Genomic DNA, 21,472 nt, shown 5'->3' with positions numbered 1-21,472 from the left:
CCGATCACCCAGAGTTATCGTTCTTATTGAACCGAAAAATCATTTCCAAAATCCAAATACTCATCAAAAGTCTAGTGTACATGATCACTGAATTCTAGCAAAAACGACCATCTTGGAGCTCGGCAATCAGTATTACAAAAAAAGTAATTATGGTTTCGCATCAGTGGGCGAGAACAGTATGCCGCTCGATTACAGCACGCTCAAGAAATGGCAGATCACAAATTCAGTGAAGAACAATCAGAATATCAAATCATTTCACCCGAAAATTAGAGAAAGTGGCATAAAACAAATCCTGCTATCTCTTTTGCGCATCGAGAAGATCCTTTGCTTCGTTTATTTTAGCAGCTAGATAAGGCGAACCACCTGAAAAACACAGATGTTCAAGTATTTAAACTTCATTATAATTATAATTTAAACGAAACGATATGCGTACATTTACTACCCGTAATAACTGTTAAACGTTTGCACTTTATCTTAAACCATCAAAGACAATAAATAGTTCAAAATAACGTAGGGTAAGACTTTTGTAAAATAATCATAATATACCCGTGCATAATACATCTGTACTTCTATCCAGACTCTGCAGTCTGTAGACTATAAATACTTGCATTTTAAATTTTTGGTTACCTTTGTCAGGATGGTTTAACACCATTATCCGCTTATGCGCATCTTTGATTTTCACTTTGCTCGCAGATGGACTGCATAACAAACAGAACGATTTCAGCAGCAGCTTCAACAACTTTATTAGTAATTAATTTTATACTTTCTAAAGTTGCTGATCATAATTTTTCCGAACACCAATCCCCAACTTGAAACCTCGTCCTTCTCGAAGTTGTCGATAATATAATATCGAAAAACGCTTGCCGTTTTGGGCTTTACATAATTACTGCGCAAATACCTGACGCCAAGGATTAGTGATGCTTCTCTCTTATCCATTTTCGGTTCAAATCCTCCTTTGTAGTATCTGGAAGTAGCTCCAAATGCAGATACCGAAGATGGGAGTTCCAGTTTCTGCATGATAGGCTTTCCATAACGCATCAGGTAACGACCTAAAGAATATCACTCCAATGATACAAATTCAGGGGACCAGGATCACGGCAAAACCATCAAAAGGCCCCAAAACAACAGCAAACCGGCAGAAATCACAACTCAAGCGATCAAAGGCGCATCTCATACCTGCAAGTCCTACGCCCGCCATGGCCAATCCTGCCAGAATAAATCCAGATGACATCTTGGAACTGCAAAATATAATCACTCCAAAAAACCGTTCAGGCGTCAACGCGTTTTGAAAGAAAGTGATAATGAGCGTAGTGTTTATCCCACAGACGGGACACTACTGTACGATAAAATCATAAGGGCTTTCTGATGGACAACCAAGAAAAATATTTTCGAATTTATCAAAATGTAATGACAGCAGCTCTCATATCTCACGGGAGTATAACACTAGCACAGTCGCATTAGGAGTACAAAAACAAAAACGCTCATAAAACTACAAAAGTGAAAACTGGGAATTTTACCTAATATTTTAATTCAAAGGTAACACCGTAACCCTCAAAAGTCAACAAGCATGTCATTTTCAGAACTGGAAGTAACCAGCTGTGTGGATTGCACCATCGCTGTTGGCCTAACGAGCTGAGGCTTGTGGTAGTGCCCTGCAACGGAGTAGAAAACTTCGTCCAGTCCGACCCAAACTTAAAAAATTTTATCCGGACCCAGTCCGACTCCGAATTCTAGAAACCTGACTCCGACAAATCCGATCCGTAAATATTTTTGGCCAATCCGAACCCACTCCGGTCCGCTCCGAAAATATTTTCAAAATACTGTTCATTAAGTATTTTTACTATTGTGTTTCTTTTAAGGCCGTTTTTTTCGGTAGCAAAAGCTTCAGTAATCAGAGGTCACAGTCACAGTCTTTTCCAGGGCGTAAAAAATGTTACATTGGAATATATTCATAAAAAAAGCTTCTTGTGGTACAGTTAAAGTCTTCCTTTACCGCTACAGTGTAGCATAGAGGAGCTATTCTCACTGCCAGAAATCTGCATCAGATTTAGTCGGTGTGAAAGGTTCGGGTCACGGGTCACTGAAGTATTTATATTTCTAAACTTCCAGAACATCAAAAAATATAGTTTCACGCATATTTTCTTTAGCTATAGTTAAACATATAGTACCCATATTAATATTATTACTATTTGATTTTCTCGAAGTTTAAACTGTTTTCAGATACCTACTGTGTGCGTCTAGTATTAACGAGAAAATGATATTGTATCATCCTATCACCAATACCAGAATGATTACTCGTGCTACAAATATAAAAAATGGGAAACCGGTGCCCTATTGTCTGAGCCGTACAATACTAGCAATCCGTCAGATACTGTAACGTATTAATCAAAGTAGTAACTCGTAGTTAGGTATACGATATATTTCGTAGTTAGGTATACGATATATTTCGGTAGAACAATGACAACTGACAGCATCACAACAATCGTTTTAAGAAACGCTTTAATACTGAAAAGTGTCAAGAGAGTTGCTGTCATAAAAGAAAGTAAGAGAGCTAACAACAGTGAACTAATGAAAACCAAATACTACCTTAGTGGTAAATAATTTAAGGCAGATGGAAGCCTCGCGCGAAGCTGACGAAGCTTTTTGTTTCGAAAATGCGTGATATTCAACAAAAATTGAACAATATTATTTATTTATTTACGGTTAATTTGGAGCCTTGATTGCATCCGAATCCGATCCGGTCAGATGCACGTAAACTCCGAAACCACTCCGAATCCGAATTTTCTACACCGGAATCCGTCCAATCCGATCCGAAATTCGGAGTGGGTTCGGAGCAGTCCATTGCAGGGCTCTAGCTTGTGGAGCTACAGACTACAGCGTAGTAACGGGTATGCTTACGAATCTTAATCGTAACTTACGATTAATAAAAGTCAAAAGCGCGTTTTGGGGTATTCGTGATTCTCGCCGAGACTGCAGACTGGCAGTGTGTCATTTTGACGTCCCTAACAAACAGGGATATTACAGTGCGCCAACAGGAGAATTATGCATTCACTCTGTTTCTGTTCGTGTGCTGCCATATGGGCGGTGGTGTAATACCGTGGCCATAGCACTAGCGCTTGATTTAAGAATACTGTAAACATTTTTATCACACGTTTTTTGCTCGTTCCAAAGGATGGTTTTTTGTGAATTTTCAAGTATCTGCCCAATTACCAAACAGCATAGTTTGCAAACGCGCGGTATTTAAAAGTGCCGGGCTCAGCACTTGTTGTTATGGGCCTACGATGACTTCCCGGCGCACCTTAGGCGCACGGCTGCCAACCGCCACAGGGTACCATCCCGGCGAGAATCATCAATTGGCTGTGTCGGTAGTAGGTATCATGTGCTACTTACGCGCCAAAGAAACTGGCCAGCGATGTGAAATGCTGCAACAGTGAACGATAATTTATGGAAATTTCGATTTTGTTTTGAGTTCAAAGTTGTTATAATTTTTAAAACTTGTTGAATATCTGGCACAAAGACAGACATTTGCACGGTACACGGCAAGCGCCAAGCATCACTGCTTTGCATTCGAAATGAAAACGGCTAATTTGTAGTTTACAACTTTAAACTCCGTGTGGGCACTGGGCATATAAATTAAATTTGTATAATAATATAAATTTTTATAATTATAATAAGTAGTTAAGTATGTACTGTGAAAACTTGTGAGAACTACTTGTATTACTAGTAACAATAGAAGCAGAATTAGATGTTGAGATTACGTATTTATAATTATAAGAATCATACGCCAGGATTACCGCGAGAAATACATACTTACTGTAGTTGTGTTGTTTGCATAAGCGCTGACAAATTATGATGGCGTAGCACTTCCTTGTAAAGCATTATACTCATATTTATTTGTTTATGCATATCTATAGTCTATAGGTATGGGTATTGTACATTCTTGCAGCGCGTTATGGCTTTCGCTTTTGAACCGTCCGGACCGTGACGCCGACGCCGGTTACCGTGCCGCAGGGTTTCGGGCCGACCTATGGGCGTTGACTTCATTTCAGAGCTGGTTGTCGGCAGGAAGTTTTGCGACACTACATGTACAGGTGCGACTTCGTTAAAAGCACACGCAACGCAGTGGCTTATGTTCTGCAACCTTGAACAAACAACCACCTACTTCTCGAAATCCTTGCTAAATTTACCAGTTGTGTTTGTGTTGATTTTCTCTCTACGAAATTTGTATCCGTAATGTCCATTTTTCTTTGGGTTGTGGAAGTAAGAAGTTTCTGCAGTTGATGTTGCTGGCTGTTAGTGTTCTGCGTCGTTGTGTGGAGGGCATTTGATTACACCTATTACTTTTATTACAATAAATTATTTCATTATTTGGCAAAGAAGTTCGACAGAAAATAACTACTCCAGATTTTGACCCGCAATCAGTGGACTACAAAAGCCACCGGACGATACACCTCACAGAAAGGACGGTAAGTGGTTCACCGTTATAGTCTGTTAGTCAACAGTTGCTGTTTTAATGTACCATAGAGAATCTATATTCTGTTTCTGTTTGATTTTATTTATTCAGTTTTTTATTGTTAATTATAAAAGGAAAAAACACTCTATGGATGTCTGATACTGCCATAATTCTTGTGGGAAAAGTAAACGTAGTGAAGTATAATTATGTTACTGGCCTACATTTTGTGACCTGATTTAAACCGTGATATCAACGGCGTTGGTCTTGAGAACTCTGAACCGGTGCATCGTAGAACTTGATAATTGTGTTATTAACTTATTGTAAATACGTACACACGTACCCACATGCCGTAAGTACTGTGTTTGAATACTTTTGAAGTTTTAATCAGTTTGTAATTCCCTAGTTCCATGTAGGTATGTTGTAATAGAAGAAAATATGACTATGTAATATGCTGGACAATTAATTTTGTTGACATGCTAATTTTGTTTTTTGGGTAACAGTCAATGTCAGTTGTGGCACAAAATTAAAACTGTTTTTGTGAAGCATAAAATAAAATAAGTTCTTTTGAATACATTTTTCATGTCGTAATCTCATTAATTTTCGGAAATTAGCTTGTTACTTCTGTGCAGAGAAAATCTCATTCACTGTCGGTGTTCCCACGTAAGGAAGTTATACTATGAGTATTGTTGGAATTATGACCAGGAAGCACTTATTGTACGCAGTACATACCTTGTACAGTAGAAGTATATCACTTCCACTTACCATTAACTAGATGGGTATGTATTTTAAACCGAAACAAAAATCGATGCACCCTAGATGGATCATGGAGTTAAACGTGACATTATAGCGGAAGTTGTTCCGGCTCGTGCCTCCTCAGGTACAGAGAAATGAGAGAATAGACCGCAGTTTTCTTAATAGACGGCAGGTCCTCAAAAGTGATGTGATGATATAACACTGCTTAATTTACTGATAAGTATTAATTACCAAATTTGTAACAAGCTAGTTTAACAGCCTTCACAATCTTGAAGTTATTCAGGAATTAAAATATTGTCAATGATTTTATGAAGTCGCACACAGTGTTGAATCTTGATTCGTCATCTTTGTACATAGTATACGAAAAACGCAAATTTTTTCTCACTACACTGTGATTACAGTATGTTGTGTGATCGTGTAGCTAATTATGATTTTTGCATTTTGACGTAAAATTTGGTCTCTCAGCGTAGTAATTCTTCTGTTATGTACGTTATTGTGAATATCTGGCGGATGCTTCCGGAAATGCTTGATGATTCACTCTTATCATGAGTTCGTCGTCGTCCGATCACTTCAGAGTTCCGTCGCATAAGCTTTCAGAAATTGTTGAGTGTGGATGCCCTAATTAATTCAAATTTTTTTAAACGTTTTTAGGCCTTCAACACTACCGGTGACTACGAGTACAAAAAGTAAAGATTATTCCAACAATACAGACAATTTTTACATGCTAATTACGTGTTACGCTGTTCACCGCATGTGCCTGTACAACTGCATTTCACCTGGTAATGAAAAGGGGTACGAGTACAATTGTACTGTACACAGCACCAATACTGCACCATGATAAGTAACTACATTTGTACTGGAATTCGAAGTTTTCCTTTATTTCGATTTTTTGGCTTCCGGAGATTTTTTTGTTCCTTAAATGAGCTGGGTGTTTATTCTCACAGAATATTATGTAATAACAAAATCGGAACTGCAATGCCAGATACTACTTACATAGAAGAGAAGTACCGTAGACACAGTAAAATTACTAGTAATATGTTACAGTACTCACCGCCAGAGCCGTACTGCGGTACAGGTTACTCAGTTTGAAAATAAAAAATAACTAATGCGATAATTATGTACAGTAATTTTTTCGAAGTTCTGTTTTCGAATTCACCTTCCAGTGAGAGTGCGTGAGTGTCCACTGTCACCTTTAAAAGGCTGCGGCTGAAAGGTCCGAATATGGTGTTTCATGACTAAAATTAAGACTTTTCAGTGTGTATCGCTTATCGGCCTTGCTTACATCAGTACTTAACAGTAATAGCGGATATTATGTTTTATCAGTGATTTATTAACAAAGCCATATAAGCGTTAACTCAATCATACCATGAGATTGTTCGTGGGAAGGCTTTCTGACGAAAAACTAATCACATATTGGGCCCTGCTTTTCAATGATAACGACCTGTACTGTGTTGTCGGCTGAACAGTGAACAGTACGTACTGTAGCAGCGTAAAACCGGTCCTCGTAAAATCTGTGCAACTGATAAGGGAGTAGTATGCGGAACTCCTTTTTCCTTCCTCGTTGCAAAGCGTGTGATCCATACTGAATCACTGATAAAAATTCGAGTATTTTGATAAGTTTTTAGGCGGTCACCTGCAGACGCAAAGTTCAATAAATTTCGTCCGGACCAATAAAAAGTCATAAAACCTGCATGAATCGAGCTTGTTCTGTATGTTTACTCGTGAAACGACTTTCATTGCTGCGTTTATCGCGGGACGCTTTTGAACGCGTGCGCTGTGCAGATACTGTAGAGGTATTTCTATTGCACACACAATAGATTATTATATTTGCTTCACGCATACTGTAATGTTTGATTTCGCCATCGGAGACAGTCATAGTTTATCCTGATTTAGTATAATATACAACGGTCCTGAAGGTAGTACTTAAATAGTGACTAAATACCCTAAATTATCTGCAGCAGATATTTGCACTGTTATAGTGCAGTACTTAAAATTTAACGCGGTTCCCCTGTTTAAACGTTAAACGAGTGTTACTGTGATATCAGGTACACTGCATTAGCAGCTACGGGAAACGGACCTTGTTGTTTTTCCCTGCTAAAATCAGCAGCGTCAATAGCCTTTTTGTCGTTTTCGTGCATTTGTATCTCCTTATTAATGCACTTCAAAGAAAGAATATTTTATGTACCTGGTGTCTGATTACTGAGCAGGATACGGAATACGAGGACGACGGAAGAAACTGTGTAGAGTGTCTGAGATCCACTGACCACCTTTGAATTTAGAAGACGGCAAAATGGGACTGAACTGCGGGGCCTCTTGTGCAAAGTACGTTCATCATCACACCGGCTATTTTCGGATTGCTCAGATACTAAAACGGATTCTTGTAGATACATACTGTTCGCCTTCAACCTTATATTCTTTTTGGGAGGAGGTGCCGTTCTTGGTATTGGGATATGGATTTTGGTAAGTTTTACCAGCGGGTCACTGTCTCAATTAGTTTTTGTATCATGGCCAGAAATTTGCTTGGTTTTGGTGGAATAATGATTCTGTGCGATGTTCTCGGCACTCGAATTAATCCATATCTGCACTTTAAAGACTGCAACTAAACGGTATAAATTGTGGTAGCGTAAAATCTTAATTAGATAAATTGACAGTGATAAATTGTTTATGGTCATTGGTCAGTGAAACACTGGTTGCATCCATACCAGATACCGAGACATTTACTCTAATAATTGACAATGTTTCAGTGGTTCTGTTAATTCACTGCTTATTTTTATGCGTATTTACAGGTGAATGCTGCCAGTTTTCAGAGTGTGGTTGACCAGATTTCTCCTGACAGCGCAACTGTGATGCAAAACAGCATTCTGGCAACGAGTTCAACGACGGTGCACACTGTGGGGGGAATTTTGGTTGGCGTTGGTGCGTTTGTCTTCCTGGTTGGTTTCATGGGTTGTTGCGGAGCTTGTAAGGAATGGCGACCACTTCTCGTCGGTGTAAGTCAGCTTGAATCGACATATTTATTGCGTTTTTATGCATCATGTGGCCTTGACGTATGCATATTTGTGAATTGTAGTATGCCATTTGTTTAATAATCATTATGCTGGTGGAAGTGGGAGTCGGCATCGCAGTTGGCGTGTACAAGGACAAAGTGAAGGATGCCGTTACGACGGAACTGGTAAAAATTGCGGATCTTTACGATTATGTCCCTACGCATTTGGTGAGCGGATCGAACAGCCAGTTCGCCGTCAACAAGACAACCGGTGGAAACCCCGATATTGTTCAGGCAACCGCAGCATTTAACGCCTTGCAATCTTGGGTAAGGAAATACTTTTCCGAAACTAGGAGCACACAATACATTTCTCCAAAAATAACTATTGTGTGGCAACACGTCTGAGCAAAGCTGCTGATTTAGACATTCCAATCAGAAATAGATGTTTGTGCATAATGCTCAGTGTGCTGTTTCGATTTATGACAGATTGGCTGCTGTGGCGTTACGAAAGGATATTTGGATTTTAGCAATTCTCCTTACAGCAGGAATCCTTTTGGTAATATTCCGCCGGTTTTCTGTTGTAAATTTTATGACGCGGCCTCTTTGCGATTGGCGTCTGATGGAAAATGTTATGCCATTCATGAGCGTACCAATCTCGAAGTCTCAAATTTTAATACGGTAAGTCTGGAATGATCACTGAGCATAACAAATTGTGATTTCTTAAGGTTAGTTTATTACTTCATCAAATTCGTCTTGCATGGTGTTTCAACTCACTTTCAATAGAGTTTCAGTGAATTGTTATTCGTCGTAACGGTTAGCTCTGTACAGTAAGCAACTGTCTGAAATGTTTAGGGATGCGTGAATCGGATTGAGAATTTCGTTAATGACAATGCGCCGATTATTATTGGGGTGGCTGTCGGTATCGGCCTGATTGAGGTACGGTGACCGATGCCCGCATTTGCGAGGCTGTAACCTGTGATTTGCAGTAATGATATAATGGTAAATTTCAGTGATCCCTTTTTTTGCAGTTGGTTGGAGTGTTCTTCGCCTTCTGTTTGTGTTGCGCTATTGGCGACAAACACCGATACGACTAACCTTTGATCTTTTTACGTAGTGCTATCTGGATGTTATTTTTTTACCGCAAGTTTATGCAAGACGTTTTTCTGGTCTCGAGAAGGTTTTTCTTTCAAAGTGCGGGCTAGTTCCCATGGCACGACCAAATTTTGTGAAGTTTTTAGTGATCCTTTCGGTTTGTTAGGCTTTCTGTTTGGATGATGTCAGTTCGGAGTTTATTTGTGATTTTTACCATGATGTAAAATATACGGTGTCTGTAGTACTAGTATTTCTGCAGTTCTACTCGTTACGTCTGGTCGTTACGAACGTTTCCCCGTCAATCCTGGTGGTTTTATGGTCTGCACCGATAAATAAAACCCAGTTGAAAATCGGCTGAATTATGTTCGTGTAGTTGCTATTAGTAGCGTAGGATAATTGGTACACGGGTATGTGCAAATTTAAAAAATTGGCTTGCAACGAATGAAATCTAAATGCTTGAGAGCTTGGAGCTGTGAGAAATTTACAGTATAACATTGACATCGCACATTTCTGATACTTCGTATACCATCTATGCCATACACACAATAGGAAATTAGGAATACATAGAAACGAACTGTAAGGTCTACAATTTAAAGACGGTTTCCATTGACCTTTTCTGATGGTGTTGGGCTGGTGTTGTTCAACGATTGCTACTAAATAGTCGCCAGTGGATTTTTGAACCCCCGGATCACCGGCACCGTAAAAAAACTGAAATCATAATTTGTGCACTTTCCTTCTCAGTTTCCGAAAACTTGCAACAACCGGCCATATAAAATACGGTTTCATTAAAGTCATTTCCTTTATGTTCACTTCCCCTTCTAACTTTAGCGCACACTTCCGTTTGTCGACACTGTAACAACATAATTTTGATAACTTTATCAGCGTGTATTAGTTCGTGAACTGCAGGTCTGATTACTAATCCGCGAGGTCTTCGGTTCTCACAATCAGCTGACATCTTTTGTACATTTTTAACCCGGAAGCAGCACGGCCGTAGTTAGCGTATGTCGTTAGCGCATTGGATAGTACAGGACGACGGTATGAGTAAATAATACAATAGACATGTACAGGATACGTAAGTGTACAATATACAACCGCATTGTGGATTCGGTTTCCCGTCACGGTTTTGCGATAACTGCGCGCATAGGAAAGCATCAGCGACTACAGTTCCTGATACTGGTGAAAACAGGTAATCATTGTTCGGGAAAACGTTAAGAAAGAACTAAACATCATTTGCATGCATATGTTCGGTTTCGTTAATGAAGTAGGACACATAATCAGGTAGCCGCTTATGCTCTCCAGAACGAATCTCTCTCACTCCACACCTTATATGTAAATGGCTTTATACATCGTGATCCACGCTCAAAAATTCAGATCTCGATTCTCGAAGTACTGAGGTACCTGTACTTACTAGTTATCATCAAAATGGGATTCAAGCGCATCGAAGCCGGTTCGCTGTAAGCATACGAGTATCAGTAATTTTATTCCAGCGCGGATAGACTGGTCATTGGGCTGCATAACAAATTCGCACATTGCTTGTAGATGCTTTCTTTCCTTCCTGATAATATTGGTTTTGGGGGTATTGCTTTAACTGGAATGGGAATATGGATTCTGGTTAGTGGACGAATAAAAATAACGATTAATACAAAATTTCTAGCGTGTGCTATAGAAGTAATATACACATTCTGTAATAATACATATCTACGCATGGAAGTACAATTAGTACACTGTAAGAATATTATTTCGTTTGCAAGTCTTAAATGAAAATACACACCCGTAATTGTGTAAAATTACAGAGCAGTGAGCACATAGTTGCAGATAAACATCATCAATTTCCAAAGTGTGGTAAACATTGTTGTTTTCGGCTATGCGGAGAGTATCTCTGCCTCGAACAGTGTCCTGCCTTCTGTTCTCGCTACTCTAAAGGTCATAAGCGGTATTATGATCTGCCTTGGCCCTTGTGCCATTCTGGCGTTATGCTTACTAGCGCGTTCCGTGACGTACGAGGAAGATCGCACTTTTTGGGCCGTAAGTCGGAATGTCGGCAGGAACCATTCTCTGCAAACTGGACTCCAGCGTTTTCGATGTTTTTGCAGATTTTTTTCAGTACAGATATTTCTTAATCGTTTAATTTTTAGTATGTTGGTTGCGCTGTTCTGATTATGTTACTGGAGGCTTCTATAGGCGTTGCGATGGGAGCCGGTAAAGGTTATGTAAAGGAAACTATCGTGCAGGAGCTAAATGCAACCGTGGGTTATTATGATTACGTCTCCACTTATTTGCTGCCGAAATCAGACGACCTGCTGATCGTGGACGCAATGAATAACTCGGATGGAAAGTTCGTCCATGCCACGCTGGTATTCAATGCTTTGCAAACCTGGGTACACTCTAATAAAATTGTGAAATCTTTTTTCCATAATTGCGCAATTCTTTTATTTTTGCTGGCAATTGGTAGTTCGGTTGCTGTGGTGTCACAAATGGATACTGTGACTTCATGTCCGCTCCGTACAGCAGAAATTCTCCGTACGGTTTGATTGCGCCTGTATTTTGCTGTAAAATGTATGATCCCAAATTGCTCCAGCTGGCATCCGGTGGCAAATGCTCCGATATAGCGTTTCGACATTCGGAATACGTTTCGAATTATCGTGTGGTACGTGCATTGTGCAACAAGGGTTCCTGAATTTTCTGGGATAATCGGGCAATCTTTATACTTCTATCCATATTCTACTGTGACACGTACCGGTAGTTATAAATTTAGATATTTGGGTACCTTTACCGGACCACCTCCCAAATATTATAATTATGTAATGTAACAAAAAATATACAAAGGTATTTACACGTCCTAAATTTGTCGCAAATTAGCACCAGTCAGATATTTGTGGTATCCATATGAAAGGGCCAATTCGATGGAGCATATTAGGTTTCCTTGTTTTAACATTTAATATGAGAAATGCTAATCTTCTGTCAAAAATATTTACATACTGTATAAACTGTTTTACTAGGGTTGCAAATCGGAAATCGACAACTTCGTTGACTATAACGCGTCTGCAATTATGGGCGTAACAATGGGAACTGCCATAGTAGAGGTGACGGGAATATTTGCGTTTTCTGCTGCGATTAGATAATATATCCTTCAATAGTAAAGCTAATTACGAATGTTTTTGTTTATGCTTGCAGCTTCTCACGGCATTATTTGCAGTCATTTTATGTCGCCAAGGAAAAACTGATTATGATTAAGTGAGGACGACATCTGCAGCTGTGGAAACTGCAAACGATTTGCACATTGCAGATACGTTTACACAGTTTGACTTGTTAAGTTGGCCATATGGATCATTCACTGCCTTGATTGTGATTTTCCGTGAACGTTGCCGTTAGGATTGGAAAAGCGGATTTTGATGCAGCCCTTGCTTATGCGATTTATTTTCTACATGCAAAGAAGTATCTCGATTTATTTGTTTTAATACTCACGGATTTCCGAATCTTTATGAAACGGCGTTCACTGAAATGCAACATATACGGAGTACTACATCTCTGATACGTGAAACGAACTATTAAGTACTGTACTTCAATGTAGCATATTTAATTATATTATACTGTATAATACAGTGAATGTACTTGGTTGATCATCGAATCCAAATCTTAACTTATAACTACAGCCAAAATTTGCTCGAAGCACTCTGAGAACACCCCGGGGTTACTTAAAAACGGTAAACCTTTATTGCAAAAACATGTTTAATTAATGTGCTGGAAGCGTAACAGTGTCTAACAACAAGAAGAATGCGAAATGGTTTGCTCTTGGGGCAGATGCTTTATGTTGCAGAGACTTCGAACCGGCGACATCGGCGCTAGTGTAGTCTAAAACAGTAGCTGCATATAATTCTCTGTTAGGTGTAGCATATATTTGTGGAGGGCGACTATGTCCTCGCAGCTCTAGATTCTTTGAAATATAACTGCATTTTTTAAAAAAACTGCGCAAAGATGGCGATGGATCTCGGTGGACCACGATGCGCCAAGTCAGTGGGATGATTGTACAGTTAATAAGTTTCATAAAAACTCTCATTTTTGTTTGTAGGTACACGTTGTACGTGGTCAACGTGGTAATTATCATCTTGGCCTGTGTGACACTGGGTGTCGGAATATGGCTCAGCGTAAGTAAGGGATTTCCCTCGATTAAAAGCAGCGACAGCTAGCCGCATTTACTGAGCTTCGATTTCTGGATCATTGCAACTTTCAAATCGACACATTTACGTTCCAGCCGCTAGGATTATTGCAAAAAAATAACCATTCGTACCAATGAAATAGTTATTTGTGTAGCCAGACTGTATAACTGTGGCACAGACTTGTTTAAGATACTTTCTTAAGTACCTATACTTCGTATCTCGCGCGAGGTATAACTAAGCCACTGTATGCGACATTCTGAAATCAACAATCGTTTATACAAAAATTGTTTGCAGACTAACGTTTCCAGCTTTGTTACCGCCTTGAATCCTCAGCTGGATCCTACGCATGGTTTGGCGACAGAGTCATTCCGCAACCATGTCGGCGGCGGTGTCAGCGTAAGTTTGTACACGTATACAATACATACCCTACACACAACAAATAAATAAACTAACAATAAGAAAAAAGTCGTCATCAACCTGCAGTAAAAAGGAAATTATAGAGTATTTTCAATTCCGAAAATGGAGAGAGACCTTACAAGCAGGCTTTGCTATGTAGAGACTTCAGACTGTCGCCAATGTTCTCATCACAGCCGGTGTATTTGCCCTTTTGATCGGAATCCTGGGATTCTGGGCGGCTTACAAAGAATCGAAGTCGCTTTTGATTACGGTAAGAGAATCTCGATGCGCGGAGTTTTGCAGCCGGAACTCCCATGTCAAATTCTGAAATTTGTTGTCAGATTAAGTACGATATTTTCTTGTAGTATGGAGTCATATTGATTCTGGTAGTTCTGCTGGAACTCGGTGCCGGTATTGCGTTTGCTGTGGATAAGCCGACAATTATCCACAATGTGGCTCGCGATTTTGCTATGTCTGTCGATAATTACGATTACGTTAAAACCGGTCTGGATTCCAATGATCGCATAGTCATCCTCCAGGATCGCACCAACAACAACATTACGGAGCAGGCAACACTCATGCTTAATGTGCTGCAGACCTGGGTAAGCGAAAATGGCTTATGATCAGTAGAATGTGTATGATTGACTACGCTCAGTTATTCTGACCCGGTTACACTTTTTGGCGTCGTGACATGTTATAATAAAACTATGGCACAACTATGATCTACCGAAGTTCGAAATACCGTAATTAATTTTAAAACTTTAAAATCATTATTTGCATATTTAAATATTCAACACCGGTTTCAGCTCGAGCAAAAAAGAACTACACAGTATTATAATTGTAATATCAGTACATACAGCTTTTCTGATGCACGTATCTAGGTGGGATGTTGCGGTGGTCTGCATGGATACAGGGACTTCGGGAACGCGCCATCGCCGTACTGGAAGAAATCGGGAGGTGTCCCTCCTGTATTCTGTTGTAAACTGGTCAGCACCAAAACCTTGCAACTGGAAGATCCGGGATGCATCAAAGTCCGAACGGAAGAGAATTCATGGATGAACACGGTGCGTAGTATATGTATATTTGGTACTACTTAGTGCTTACTTAATTTGTGGTCAGGTCGAAGAGCGTTGTAAATTCAAGCTTTCTTGTCATCCATCTAAATAGGGTTGTGCTGACAAAACCGCCGACATAATGCGGAAAAATATGCCTTCCGTCATTGGAGTTTCCGTCGGCGTTGGAATCGTTGATGTACGTTATGTAGCGTCATTTAATTTCAATCCCTGCTCGATATGTAGTATGTACCAATACTCCTGTACTAGTAATAATTACAGCTTGCATCGGCTTAAGACATGCACTTCCATTTTATGGTCATATTGAAGTATCGTTTGCTTGCAGATTATTGGTGTCGTCGCGGCGTTTTACTTTTACTACACGTTATCTCACGGATATCGGGAATTTTGATCAAACCACGCTAAGAACCAGGCGGAAGATATTTTATGGACGATCTTGTGGATTTCTATTCCATGTGTTGGCGTCTGTAGTTGCCATTCTGAAATCAAAGTTTTTTCGCATTTATAAAACGTTCATCTCAGAAATGTTCTTTTCCAATGCTGTATGTTCGTTTTTCTCTACCAGAACGTACAGTGCTGCGAATTTCCACGATTTCTGTTAAAAATTCGTTATACACTCACGAACAATAATTCTGCTACTGAGTTCAGAGTGACCTTTTGATGGCTCTGGGCTCTCTACATTATTATTTCGACATCGGCTTGGGTTTTTCTTATTAAATGTAGTTCTAGGCTGGGGAAGTACAATTTAGGTTTTAAGACTGTTTATGAATTCGCAGGTGCTCACCGTACAAAACCGGCCGTCCTTTGCAGTTACAATTCATTACACTTTTAGTGACCCCAGGGCATTTTCGCTGACAACAGCCTGCAGACACGAAAGCATTCAATAACCAACCGCAAGAACTTTTGCGACAAATTTATTATTTCTATGTTTTGCCAGTATGATCGTTTGGATGATGGAAACACTAGCTAGTGTACGGCTAATATTAGCACAAAAAATGAGCAAAGTTTTTGCCGATGATCTACAGCAGCTTTAATACTGTTGGCTTGACAGCAGTATCCCAATCGTGTGACTTTATCAAGCTTTCTGGTTTGCTTTAAGACCTTAGACCCTAAATTTGAATTCAAGTAGAATCGGCTACGATTCGATGCTTGCAAAACATCGTATACTTATTATAATCTATCCTTACAATTACGAAAACTTAGTTAGAATAAATTTCGGGTATCTGTAAAATTAATTACAGCAAACGTTTGCCGGTTACTCGAACCTTAACGTGAGCATTTGTGTTTCAAGCACTTGCCGTTCTTGCAGTTGTTGTGTCACAAATGGCTCTTGCATTCTGTGATAGCTGACAAGCTACCACTTCTTTTTTTCCTTTGCAGGTTGCTAATGCCTTGCTAATGCTGTTCCAATATTCTCCATTAACATTCAATCTTCCGGCTAGCCACATGGAGTTGTCCGGGTACACATTCAGAACTGCGCCATCATTTTCCTAAGATTGAAACGTTAATTATAATAATGATACTTTGTGGAGCTACCGATATCAAGTGCGTAAGTAATAAGTATTAATTAAGAGTCTGTTTGGAGAAGTATTGATGCTGCTTGAAACTACTGCTTTAGGAATGCTGCTTTTCGAACCTTCCTGCTAATTCTGAACGAAAATAACCTTTTGCAGATATAAATTTTGTAGCGAGATACATATGCGTGCGTTCCGCATTTTCTTTAAGTTATGTTTCGCCAAAATTGTCGCTATCCTACTTCGAGTACCTGGGGTAGTTTTCGCACCATCTGATTGCACTGATTATATATATGTTAGCTTTTGCACGAAAAAGAGCGATTCGCTAACTGCCGTTCTGCTAACATTTTGCTAACACGCCGTTCTGTTGCCGTTTTGCTGCCGTTCTGCTAACACGCCGACGTCCTGTACCATGAGGACAGTTATTATAAGTGTATGTATCCAAATTTTCAGGCATTTGCAAGCGTACAACATAGTAATTGTCCTTTGCGGATTAGCTGTGCTCGGTGTTGGAGTATGGATGGCGGTGAGTGTAAAGACTCGATGGACAATTAGACATGCATAATCGGTCTTGCCAATCCATTAGTTGTAATTAAATTACTATGCGTAATACAACGAGCATGAACTTTGAGCAAATGATTTTCAGCGCGATTAAAAATTATTTCAGTTACAGGTGGACTCTATGAGCTTTCGCACTGCTTTAGAAAATTTGGATTTATGGGGTCCAGCAGCACAGGCAGTCGAAACTCTGTTCAAAAATGCGTTACGCCGGGTGAAGGATTCTGCTGTAGTCCTCATAGCTGCAGGAGGCCTTGCCGTTGTAATAGGAGCGGCGGGAATTCTCACAACCTACACTAAATTTCTATTAATCCTGGTAAATTTACTTCCTGCGGTTAATATACACAATTATGTATTCTTCTAGTTTTTATGCCACTTTTATATCATTTTTTATACTGGTGCAATAACCGGCCTGACCATGTGATTGACCTTTATTTACAGTATGCCGTCATGCTTCTTATAGTGGTCATCATGGAGGTGGGAGCGGCAACCACTTTCGCCCAAAGTGCTCCCCAGGTCGTGGAAGCGGTGGAGGTGGAAATGAAAAAGTTAATCCCGGCGTACGATTTCACTCCAACTGTCATGGGAAGGCGTAATCGGATCATTCCCATTCACCACAAAAGAGTCGACAATGCCACTGCAGTGTCCACGCTGATGGTCAACGTTATTCAAGCCTGGGTATGATGATACCGTATTAAAAAGATTTATCCCCTGGCATAAACGAATTATCCATTGCAACTCATTCAGTTTTGCTAATTACTAATACCTTGCTAACTTGATGCATGTTTGTATTGTCGTACGTGTAAGCAGATCTGCAGATGCGATTTACTGTTATAAAGCGTACAGAATATGTGTTTAAAGTATCATGTAGTTGTTTTGATTTTAATCATGCCAATTATGTTAAACGTACGTATTGTTGCAGGTTGGCTGTTGTGGAGCAGAGTCGGGATTTTTGGATTACAATCAGACAAGGTTTTGGAAGAAGAGTTGGAATATTAGCTCGCAAGTTGTGCCGATTTATTGCTGCAAGTTTTCCAACTGGCAAAAATTGGAACTTGTTGATCCTAACTGCTTTTTTGTCCGTACTCCGCTCAACTCATGGATGAACACGGTAGGATTAAGTGCTTTAAAAGAAAGTCAGTCATGAACGATGCTTCACTCTATCAGACTCTGTATTTGCATTTTGCTTTCTATTCTATACGTGAGTATTAATTAACATTACAGTCAACTTATTTTTGTATTTGCACATAAAGTGCAGATTTGCTTTCGCCGGATTATAACATCTTACAGATTTAAGTACAAAATTCTGATCGGAAAAAATTTTGTATTATTCGTAAAAGCCAGAAAAATTCCCATTCTAACGTAAGAATTAACAGCGTGCAACCGTTTCTAGGGTTGCATTAATAAAACGGAAGCCCTGGTTCGTAATAAATTTCCCATTGTGACAGCCGTTTCCGTAATCGCAGGACTTGTTGAGGTAAGCGTAGACGTTCTGCGGATTGTTTTACGTAGCTGGAAGCTAGAATGGTTGTCCGTTCTTTGCAGACTGGAGCGGTCATTTTTGCGTTCGGCTTGAGTTACTCCATTGGAAAGCCGGGATATTATGAACTTTGATCCTTTTGAATTTTGTTGTACTCCTCTCGCACGAGTGCTTTTGTATCAAGTAAATGCAGAATTTCAACCGGTACCAATTTAACCAGAATCTGGTAAAGAATCAGAATCACACGATATCAAGTTTGACCTTTCCGATGTTCGAATTTCCAAATTAAATGATGCATTCCAGATGTTGACTTCCTGACTGTTATTACCCCATTAGAGCCCATTTCAAACTCCGAAATGAATAAAAACATCTGACCTCAAAAACCATACAATAATAGGTAAACTACAATAAATAATTTGTGGCTACGTACGCATACAACAAAAATCTTAACATGCAGCAACCCATTACACCGAAAATGTACCGGTAGGTAATTTACCTGCCGAAAATAATGCATGTATATCAAAACTATAGAAGTATATGTAATTGGATCTGTGAGCTAGTTTACACTGACCAGATAAAAGCCAACAAACACGCACAAAAAGATGAACAACAAAAAAAGCGACATATTGCGCTGCACAAAATTAAAGGCATTTTTTTATTCCTCATCGAGCTCTTCATTCAATATCACTTCGCCGCCCTCATCATCGGATTCCGATGAAGAGTATTCCGCTTCGATCAGCACCGGCTCCGCCATTGCTTCTCCGGCCAAGTGCAGACTGGACTCCGATGGATCCAGGCTGGCATCGGATGCCAGATGCAGGGCGGCGCTGCCGGATAAATCCATGATTTCCGAGAAGCCCGGACGATCGAACTGCCCTTGCTTTCCATGGGTTATTAGATGAGTCTTCAGATTAGTCGACTGGGTGAATGCCTTTGTGCAGCCGTCGTAAGGGCACACGAAGGGACGGATTCCATTGTGAATGCGCATGCTACAACGTAAACAAATATCGAAATAAAAATTTGTGATAGTACTGGTATTAAAACAAACTGGAAAAGACATACTTGCTTTATACAAAAAACAAGCCGGTACCGATCAAACAAGAAATCTGAACGATGTTCAAATATACATAAACTCAACTATGCAATGGTTTGCTACGGCATTATAAAACACGAAAACAATACTGAAATAAATTAAAGTAATTTGGAAACGAAAGGAGAACAGACAGTATAATTAACGCCAACTATACAAAACTACACAAACCAACGAAAAGACAGGCACACAGCACACCCCGGAATGCATAAATGAAAATTTATTTACGTAACACAACCAAACAGACGGCTTTAACATCGGGTAAAATAACAATTCCGTAAAACAAAAGACACCAACAAAAACAGGTTGAAGGAGATCAACACTCACTGCGTTCGGAGATTATGATCCAGAGAAAACCGTTTCCCACACCCTTCAAACGAGCACTAGAAAGGAAAAACACTATTAAAATTTTAAAAAAAAGTGTACAAAAGAGTCTCTCGGGAAACCACATTCGGAGATTATCAAAAACAATCCATCATCGTGCTTCAGTCAGTCTGGGCCACCTGATAGGGTTTTTCTCCCGTGTGCACGACGTAATGCCGGCGCAGTTTGCTGTTCTCAGTGAAACTCCGCCCACACACTTCACAGGTATGGCACTTGGGCGCATGCGATTTGCGATGCTTCCGGAAGGAAGAAATGTTGGCGAATTTCTTGTTGCACCCGGGATACACGCACACCGCGGAGCCGTCGTCCAGGATCTGTCCGTAGCGCTGCAGATCCGTCATGGCCGCCATCATCTCCGGTGGATCGGGCGTGGACTTTTTCTTCTTTTTTTTCTTCTTGGCGGCATTGTCGTCGTGCTCGGCGATGCGCTTCCGCGGCATACTATGCTCCTCGTCGTAGACGTAGCGCGGAGCTGCCGCCGCCTGGCGGAAGACATCCTCTGTCCAGACGAATCCCCGCAGCCGCTCCTGCTTCTTCTCCTCCGACCACTCATCACAGATCCACACTTTCTTCTTGAAAGTGGTCCCGAAGAGCGTCTCCTGATCGGTCTCCACCAGAGTCCACTTTTTCGCGGGCTGTGTCGTGATTTGGAAATTTCGACGGACGAAAGTTTTCAGTGCAGCGGATTCCTTGGTGGAAGCGCTTTTCTTCTTCTTAGATTTCCCCGCTGACTCTCCCGCCGCATGGGCACGGGGAAGGGAGTCGCAGAGCTTCTTCACCGAGTTCAGCAACTGCTGGTTAGAAGTGTGCTGCGCCGCTGCGTCGGCCGGATTTTCAGTGGATGCGGGGATTTTCACGTCATCCGCATCCAGCAGCGACGAAGACTGACTGGTGTCCATGCTCAGCGGATAAAGCAGTGCTGAATTATCTCGGTTATGATCCGATAGTAAAGCATCTGCAAATCAGTTATGGATGGCTGATGTCAAATTGAATCGTTAAACCATGAAACCTCCTAAAGTGAACTAGTCAGCTTCAGCATCCAATGCGTGCCAGCCATAATACTGTTCTCGCTTAGTTGCAAAACTCTTACCATTATTGTCCGGTATCCACGAAACATCAAGAACAGCCGTCATTCCACAAGAGTTAACAAAGCTACAGGGTTAAACCGTACAACAGAGCTGAAAACGGCTTTAACTTTAAATCATAGATCTTGCAACTTGGTGACAACATTCAAACAACGTATCCTGCTCATTCAAGTGACCGATAGTAGCAATATGGTATACAGTATGTTATATTTTGTATCAACTGATATGGTAAGTTGCTAACACGCACGGGAAACCATGAGAAAACAAAATCTATTCTATTTTGAACATTTCTTAACCGCATCTACCAAAACAAAAAACTACTGTTATCAAAGCGCTCCGTTTTCGCCTTTTCGAAATTTGCGAAAGTGAAAATTTTTTGCAGTTTGCTGTTCAAGTCTCGACAATGAAAAGTCTCAGTCTCATCAGGGGCGTAGCCGTTAAGCTATTCCTT

At 40.3% G+C, this 21,472-nt stretch overlaps 5 protein-coding genes across 20 annotated transcripts; 3 read left to right on the top strand and 2 right to left on the bottom strand.

The window, feature by feature from the left end:
* Nucleotides 1–9: 9 nt before the first annotated feature.
* LOC129590711 (mitochondrial import inner membrane translocase subunit TIM14-like) lies at nucleotides 10–1,589 on the bottom strand. The gene is made up of 4 exons (XM_055486068.1): nucleotides 1,177–1,589; nucleotides 899–1,049; nucleotides 628–698; nucleotides 10–363 (listed from the first exon to the last, which is right to left on the bottom strand). The coding sequence occupies exons 1-4, from the start codon at nucleotides 1,229–1,231 to the stop codon at nucleotides 296–298; spliced, it is 345 nt and encodes a 114-aa protein (XP_055342043.1). The 5' UTR covers nucleotides 1,232–1,589; the 3' UTR covers nucleotides 10–295.
* Nucleotides 1,590–4,076: 2,487 nt separating this feature from the next.
* Nucleotides 4,077–9,638, top strand: LOC129590577 (tetraspanin-8-like). Of its 4 annotated transcripts, none has more exons than XM_055485882.1 (8): nucleotides 4,077–4,466; nucleotides 7,414–7,528; nucleotides 7,591–7,666; nucleotides 7,993–8,196; nucleotides 8,277–8,519; nucleotides 8,679–8,870; nucleotides 9,045–9,128; nucleotides 9,221–9,638. In XM_055485882.1, the coding sequence occupies exons 2-8, from the start codon at nucleotides 7,497–7,499 to the stop codon at nucleotides 9,284–9,286; spliced, it is 897 nt and encodes a 298-aa protein (XP_055341857.1). In that variant the 5' UTR covers nucleotides 4,077–4,466; nucleotides 7,414–7,496; the 3' UTR covers nucleotides 9,287–9,638. The 4 variants fall into 4 exon arrangements, with proteins under 4 accessions (XP_055341857.1, XP_055341881.1, XP_055341872.1 ...); XM_055485906.1 differs by lacking the exon at nucleotides 4,077–4,466 and adding an exon at nucleotides 6,865–6,999; XM_055485897.1 differs by lacking the exon at nucleotides 4,077–4,466 and adding an exon at nucleotides 6,984–7,122.
* Nucleotides 9,639–10,476: 838 nt separating this feature from the next.
* LOC129590598 (tetraspanin-1-like) lies at nucleotides 10,477–15,640 on the top strand. 7 transcript variants are annotated; one of them, XM_055485919.1, is made up of 13 exons: nucleotides 10,487–10,895; nucleotides 11,100–11,309; nucleotides 11,466–11,662; nucleotides 11,737–11,931; nucleotides 12,284–12,367; nucleotides 12,459–13,294; nucleotides 13,354–13,429; nucleotides 13,736–13,837; nucleotides 13,998–14,108; nucleotides 14,203–14,439; nucleotides 14,719–14,901; nucleotides 15,005–15,088; nucleotides 15,236–15,640. In XM_055485919.1, the coding sequence occupies exons 6-13, from the start codon at nucleotides 13,260–13,262 to the stop codon at nucleotides 15,299–15,301; spliced, it is 894 nt and encodes a 297-aa protein (XP_055341894.1). In that variant the 5' UTR covers nucleotides 10,487–10,895; nucleotides 11,100–11,309; nucleotides 11,466–11,662; nucleotides 11,737–11,931; nucleotides 12,284–12,367; nucleotides 12,459–13,259; the 3' UTR covers nucleotides 15,302–15,640. The 7 variants fall into 7 exon arrangements, with proteins under 7 accessions (XP_055341902.1, XP_055341923.1, XP_055341911.1 ...); XM_055485927.1 differs by lacking the exons at nucleotides 13,354–13,429; nucleotides 13,736–13,837; nucleotides 13,998–14,108; ... (2 more) ...; nucleotides 15,005–15,088; nucleotides 15,236–15,640 and having other exon boundaries at nucleotides 10,477–10,738; nucleotides 10,824–10,895; nucleotides 11,094–11,309; nucleotides 11,516–11,662; nucleotides 12,459–13,263; XM_055485948.1 differs by lacking the exons at nucleotides 13,354–13,429; nucleotides 13,736–13,837; nucleotides 13,998–14,108; ... (2 more) ...; nucleotides 15,005–15,088; nucleotides 15,236–15,640 and having other exon boundaries at nucleotides 10,477–10,738; nucleotides 10,824–10,895; nucleotides 11,094–11,309; nucleotides 12,459–13,263.
* Nucleotides 15,641–15,854: 214 nt separating this feature from the next.
* LOC129590640 (tetraspanin-1-like) lies at nucleotides 15,855–18,831 on the top strand. Of its 7 annotated transcripts, none has more exons than XM_055485993.1 (8): nucleotides 15,855–16,035; nucleotides 16,291–16,455; nucleotides 16,878–16,950; nucleotides 17,092–17,298; nucleotides 17,424–17,660; nucleotides 17,905–18,093; nucleotides 18,376–18,459; nucleotides 18,528–18,831. In XM_055485993.1, exons 2-8 carry the CDS (start codon nucleotides 16,427–16,429, stop codon nucleotides 18,594–18,596), a joined length of 888 nt encoding a protein of 295 aa, XP_055341968.1. In that variant the 5' UTR covers nucleotides 15,855–16,035; nucleotides 16,291–16,426; the 3' UTR covers nucleotides 18,597–18,831. The 7 variants fall into 7 exon arrangements, with proteins under 7 accessions (XP_055341968.1, XP_055341961.1, XP_055341975.1 ...); XM_055485986.1 differs by having other exon boundaries at nucleotides 15,855–16,181; XM_055486000.1 differs by having other exon boundaries at nucleotides 15,857–15,881.
* Nucleotides 18,832–18,833: 2 nt separating this feature from the next.
* On the bottom strand, nucleotides 18,834–21,410 carry LOC129590560 (transcription factor YY2-like). Its single transcript, XM_055485859.1, has 4 exons — nucleotides 21,027–21,410; nucleotides 20,056–20,891; nucleotides 19,880–19,935; nucleotides 18,834–19,451 (listed from the first exon to the last, which is right to left on the bottom strand). Exons 1-4 carry the CDS (start codon nucleotides 21,067–21,069, stop codon nucleotides 19,118–19,120), a joined length of 1,269 nt encoding a protein of 422 aa, XP_055341834.1. The 5' UTR covers nucleotides 21,070–21,410; the 3' UTR covers nucleotides 18,834–19,117.
* Between the last annotated feature and the right edge of the window lie 62 nt (nucleotides 21,411–21,472).

This window comes from Paramacrobiotus metropolitanus, unplaced genomic scaffold, assembly GCF_019649055.1.
Source record: "Paramacrobiotus metropolitanus isolate TYO unplaced genomic scaffold, Prichtersi_v1.0 Parri_scaffold0000002, whole genome shotgun sequence".
Taxonomy (NCBI): Eukaryota; Metazoa; Tardigrada; class Eutardigrada; order Parachela; family Macrobiotidae; genus Paramacrobiotus; species Paramacrobiotus metropolitanus.
The sequence above is the reverse complement of the archived record's forward strand: the minus strand, read 5'-3'. Positions and strand labels throughout refer to the sequence as shown.

Bases quoted from the DNA above. Each gene is read 5' to 3' on its own strand.
- LOC129590711 (XM_055486068.1), bottom strand. From the start codon at position 1,231: ATGTCATCTGGATTTATTCTGGCAGGATTGGCCATGGCGGGCGTAGGA. The intron at 1,050-1,176 runs GTATGAGATGCG...GATATTCTTTAG, and splicing joins GGCGGGCGTAGGACTTGCAG to GTCGTTACCTGATGCGTTAT. The intron at 364-627 runs GTAACCAAAAAT...TGTGTTTTTCAG, and splicing joins GTTAAACCATCCTGACAAAG to GTGGTTCGCCTTATCTAGCT.
- LOC129590577 (XM_055485882.1), top strand. From the start codon at position 7,497: ATGGGACTGAACTGCGGGGCCTCTTGTGCAAA. The intron at 7,667-7,992 runs GTAAGTTTTACC...GCGTATTTACAG, and splicing joins GTATTGGGATATGGATTTTG to GTGAATGCTGCCAGTTTTCA. The intron at 8,197-8,276 runs GTAAGTCAGCTT...TGTGAATTGTAG, and splicing joins GGCGACCACTTCTCGTCGGT to TATGCCATTTGTTTAATAAT.
- LOC129590598 (XM_055485919.1), top strand. From the start codon at position 13,260: ATGGCGATGGATCTCGGTGGACCACGATGCGCCAA. The intron at 13,838-13,997 runs GTAAGTTTGTAC...TTTGCTATGTAG, and splicing joins ATGTCGGCGGCGGTGTCAGC to AGACTTCAGACTGTCGCCAA. The intron at 14,440-14,718 runs GTAAGCGAAAAT...GCACGTATCTAG, and splicing joins TTAATGTGCTGCAGACCTGG to GTGGGATGTTGCGGTGGTCT.
- LOC129590640 (XM_055485993.1), top strand. From the start codon at position 16,427: ATGATACTTTGTGGAGCTACCGATATCAA. The intron at 16,456-16,877 runs GTGCGTAAGTAA...CCAAATTTTCAG, and splicing joins TGTGGAGCTACCGATATCAA to GCATTTGCAAGCGTACAACA. The intron at 18,094-18,375 runs GTAGGATTAAGT...AACCGTTTCTAG, and splicing joins TCAACTCATGGATGAACACG to GGTTGCATTAATAAAACGGA.
- LOC129590560 (XM_055485859.1), bottom strand. From the start codon at position 21,069: ATGACGGCTGTTCTTGATGTTTCGTGGATACCGGACAATAATG. The intron at 20,892-21,026 runs GTAAGAGTTTTG...ACTGATTTGCAG, and splicing joins GTGGATACCGGACAATAATG to ATGCTTTACTATCGGATCAT. The intron at 19,452-19,879 runs GTGAGTGTTGAT...TTTACGTTGTAG, and splicing joins GATCATAATCTCCGAACGCA to CATGCGCATTCACAATGGAA.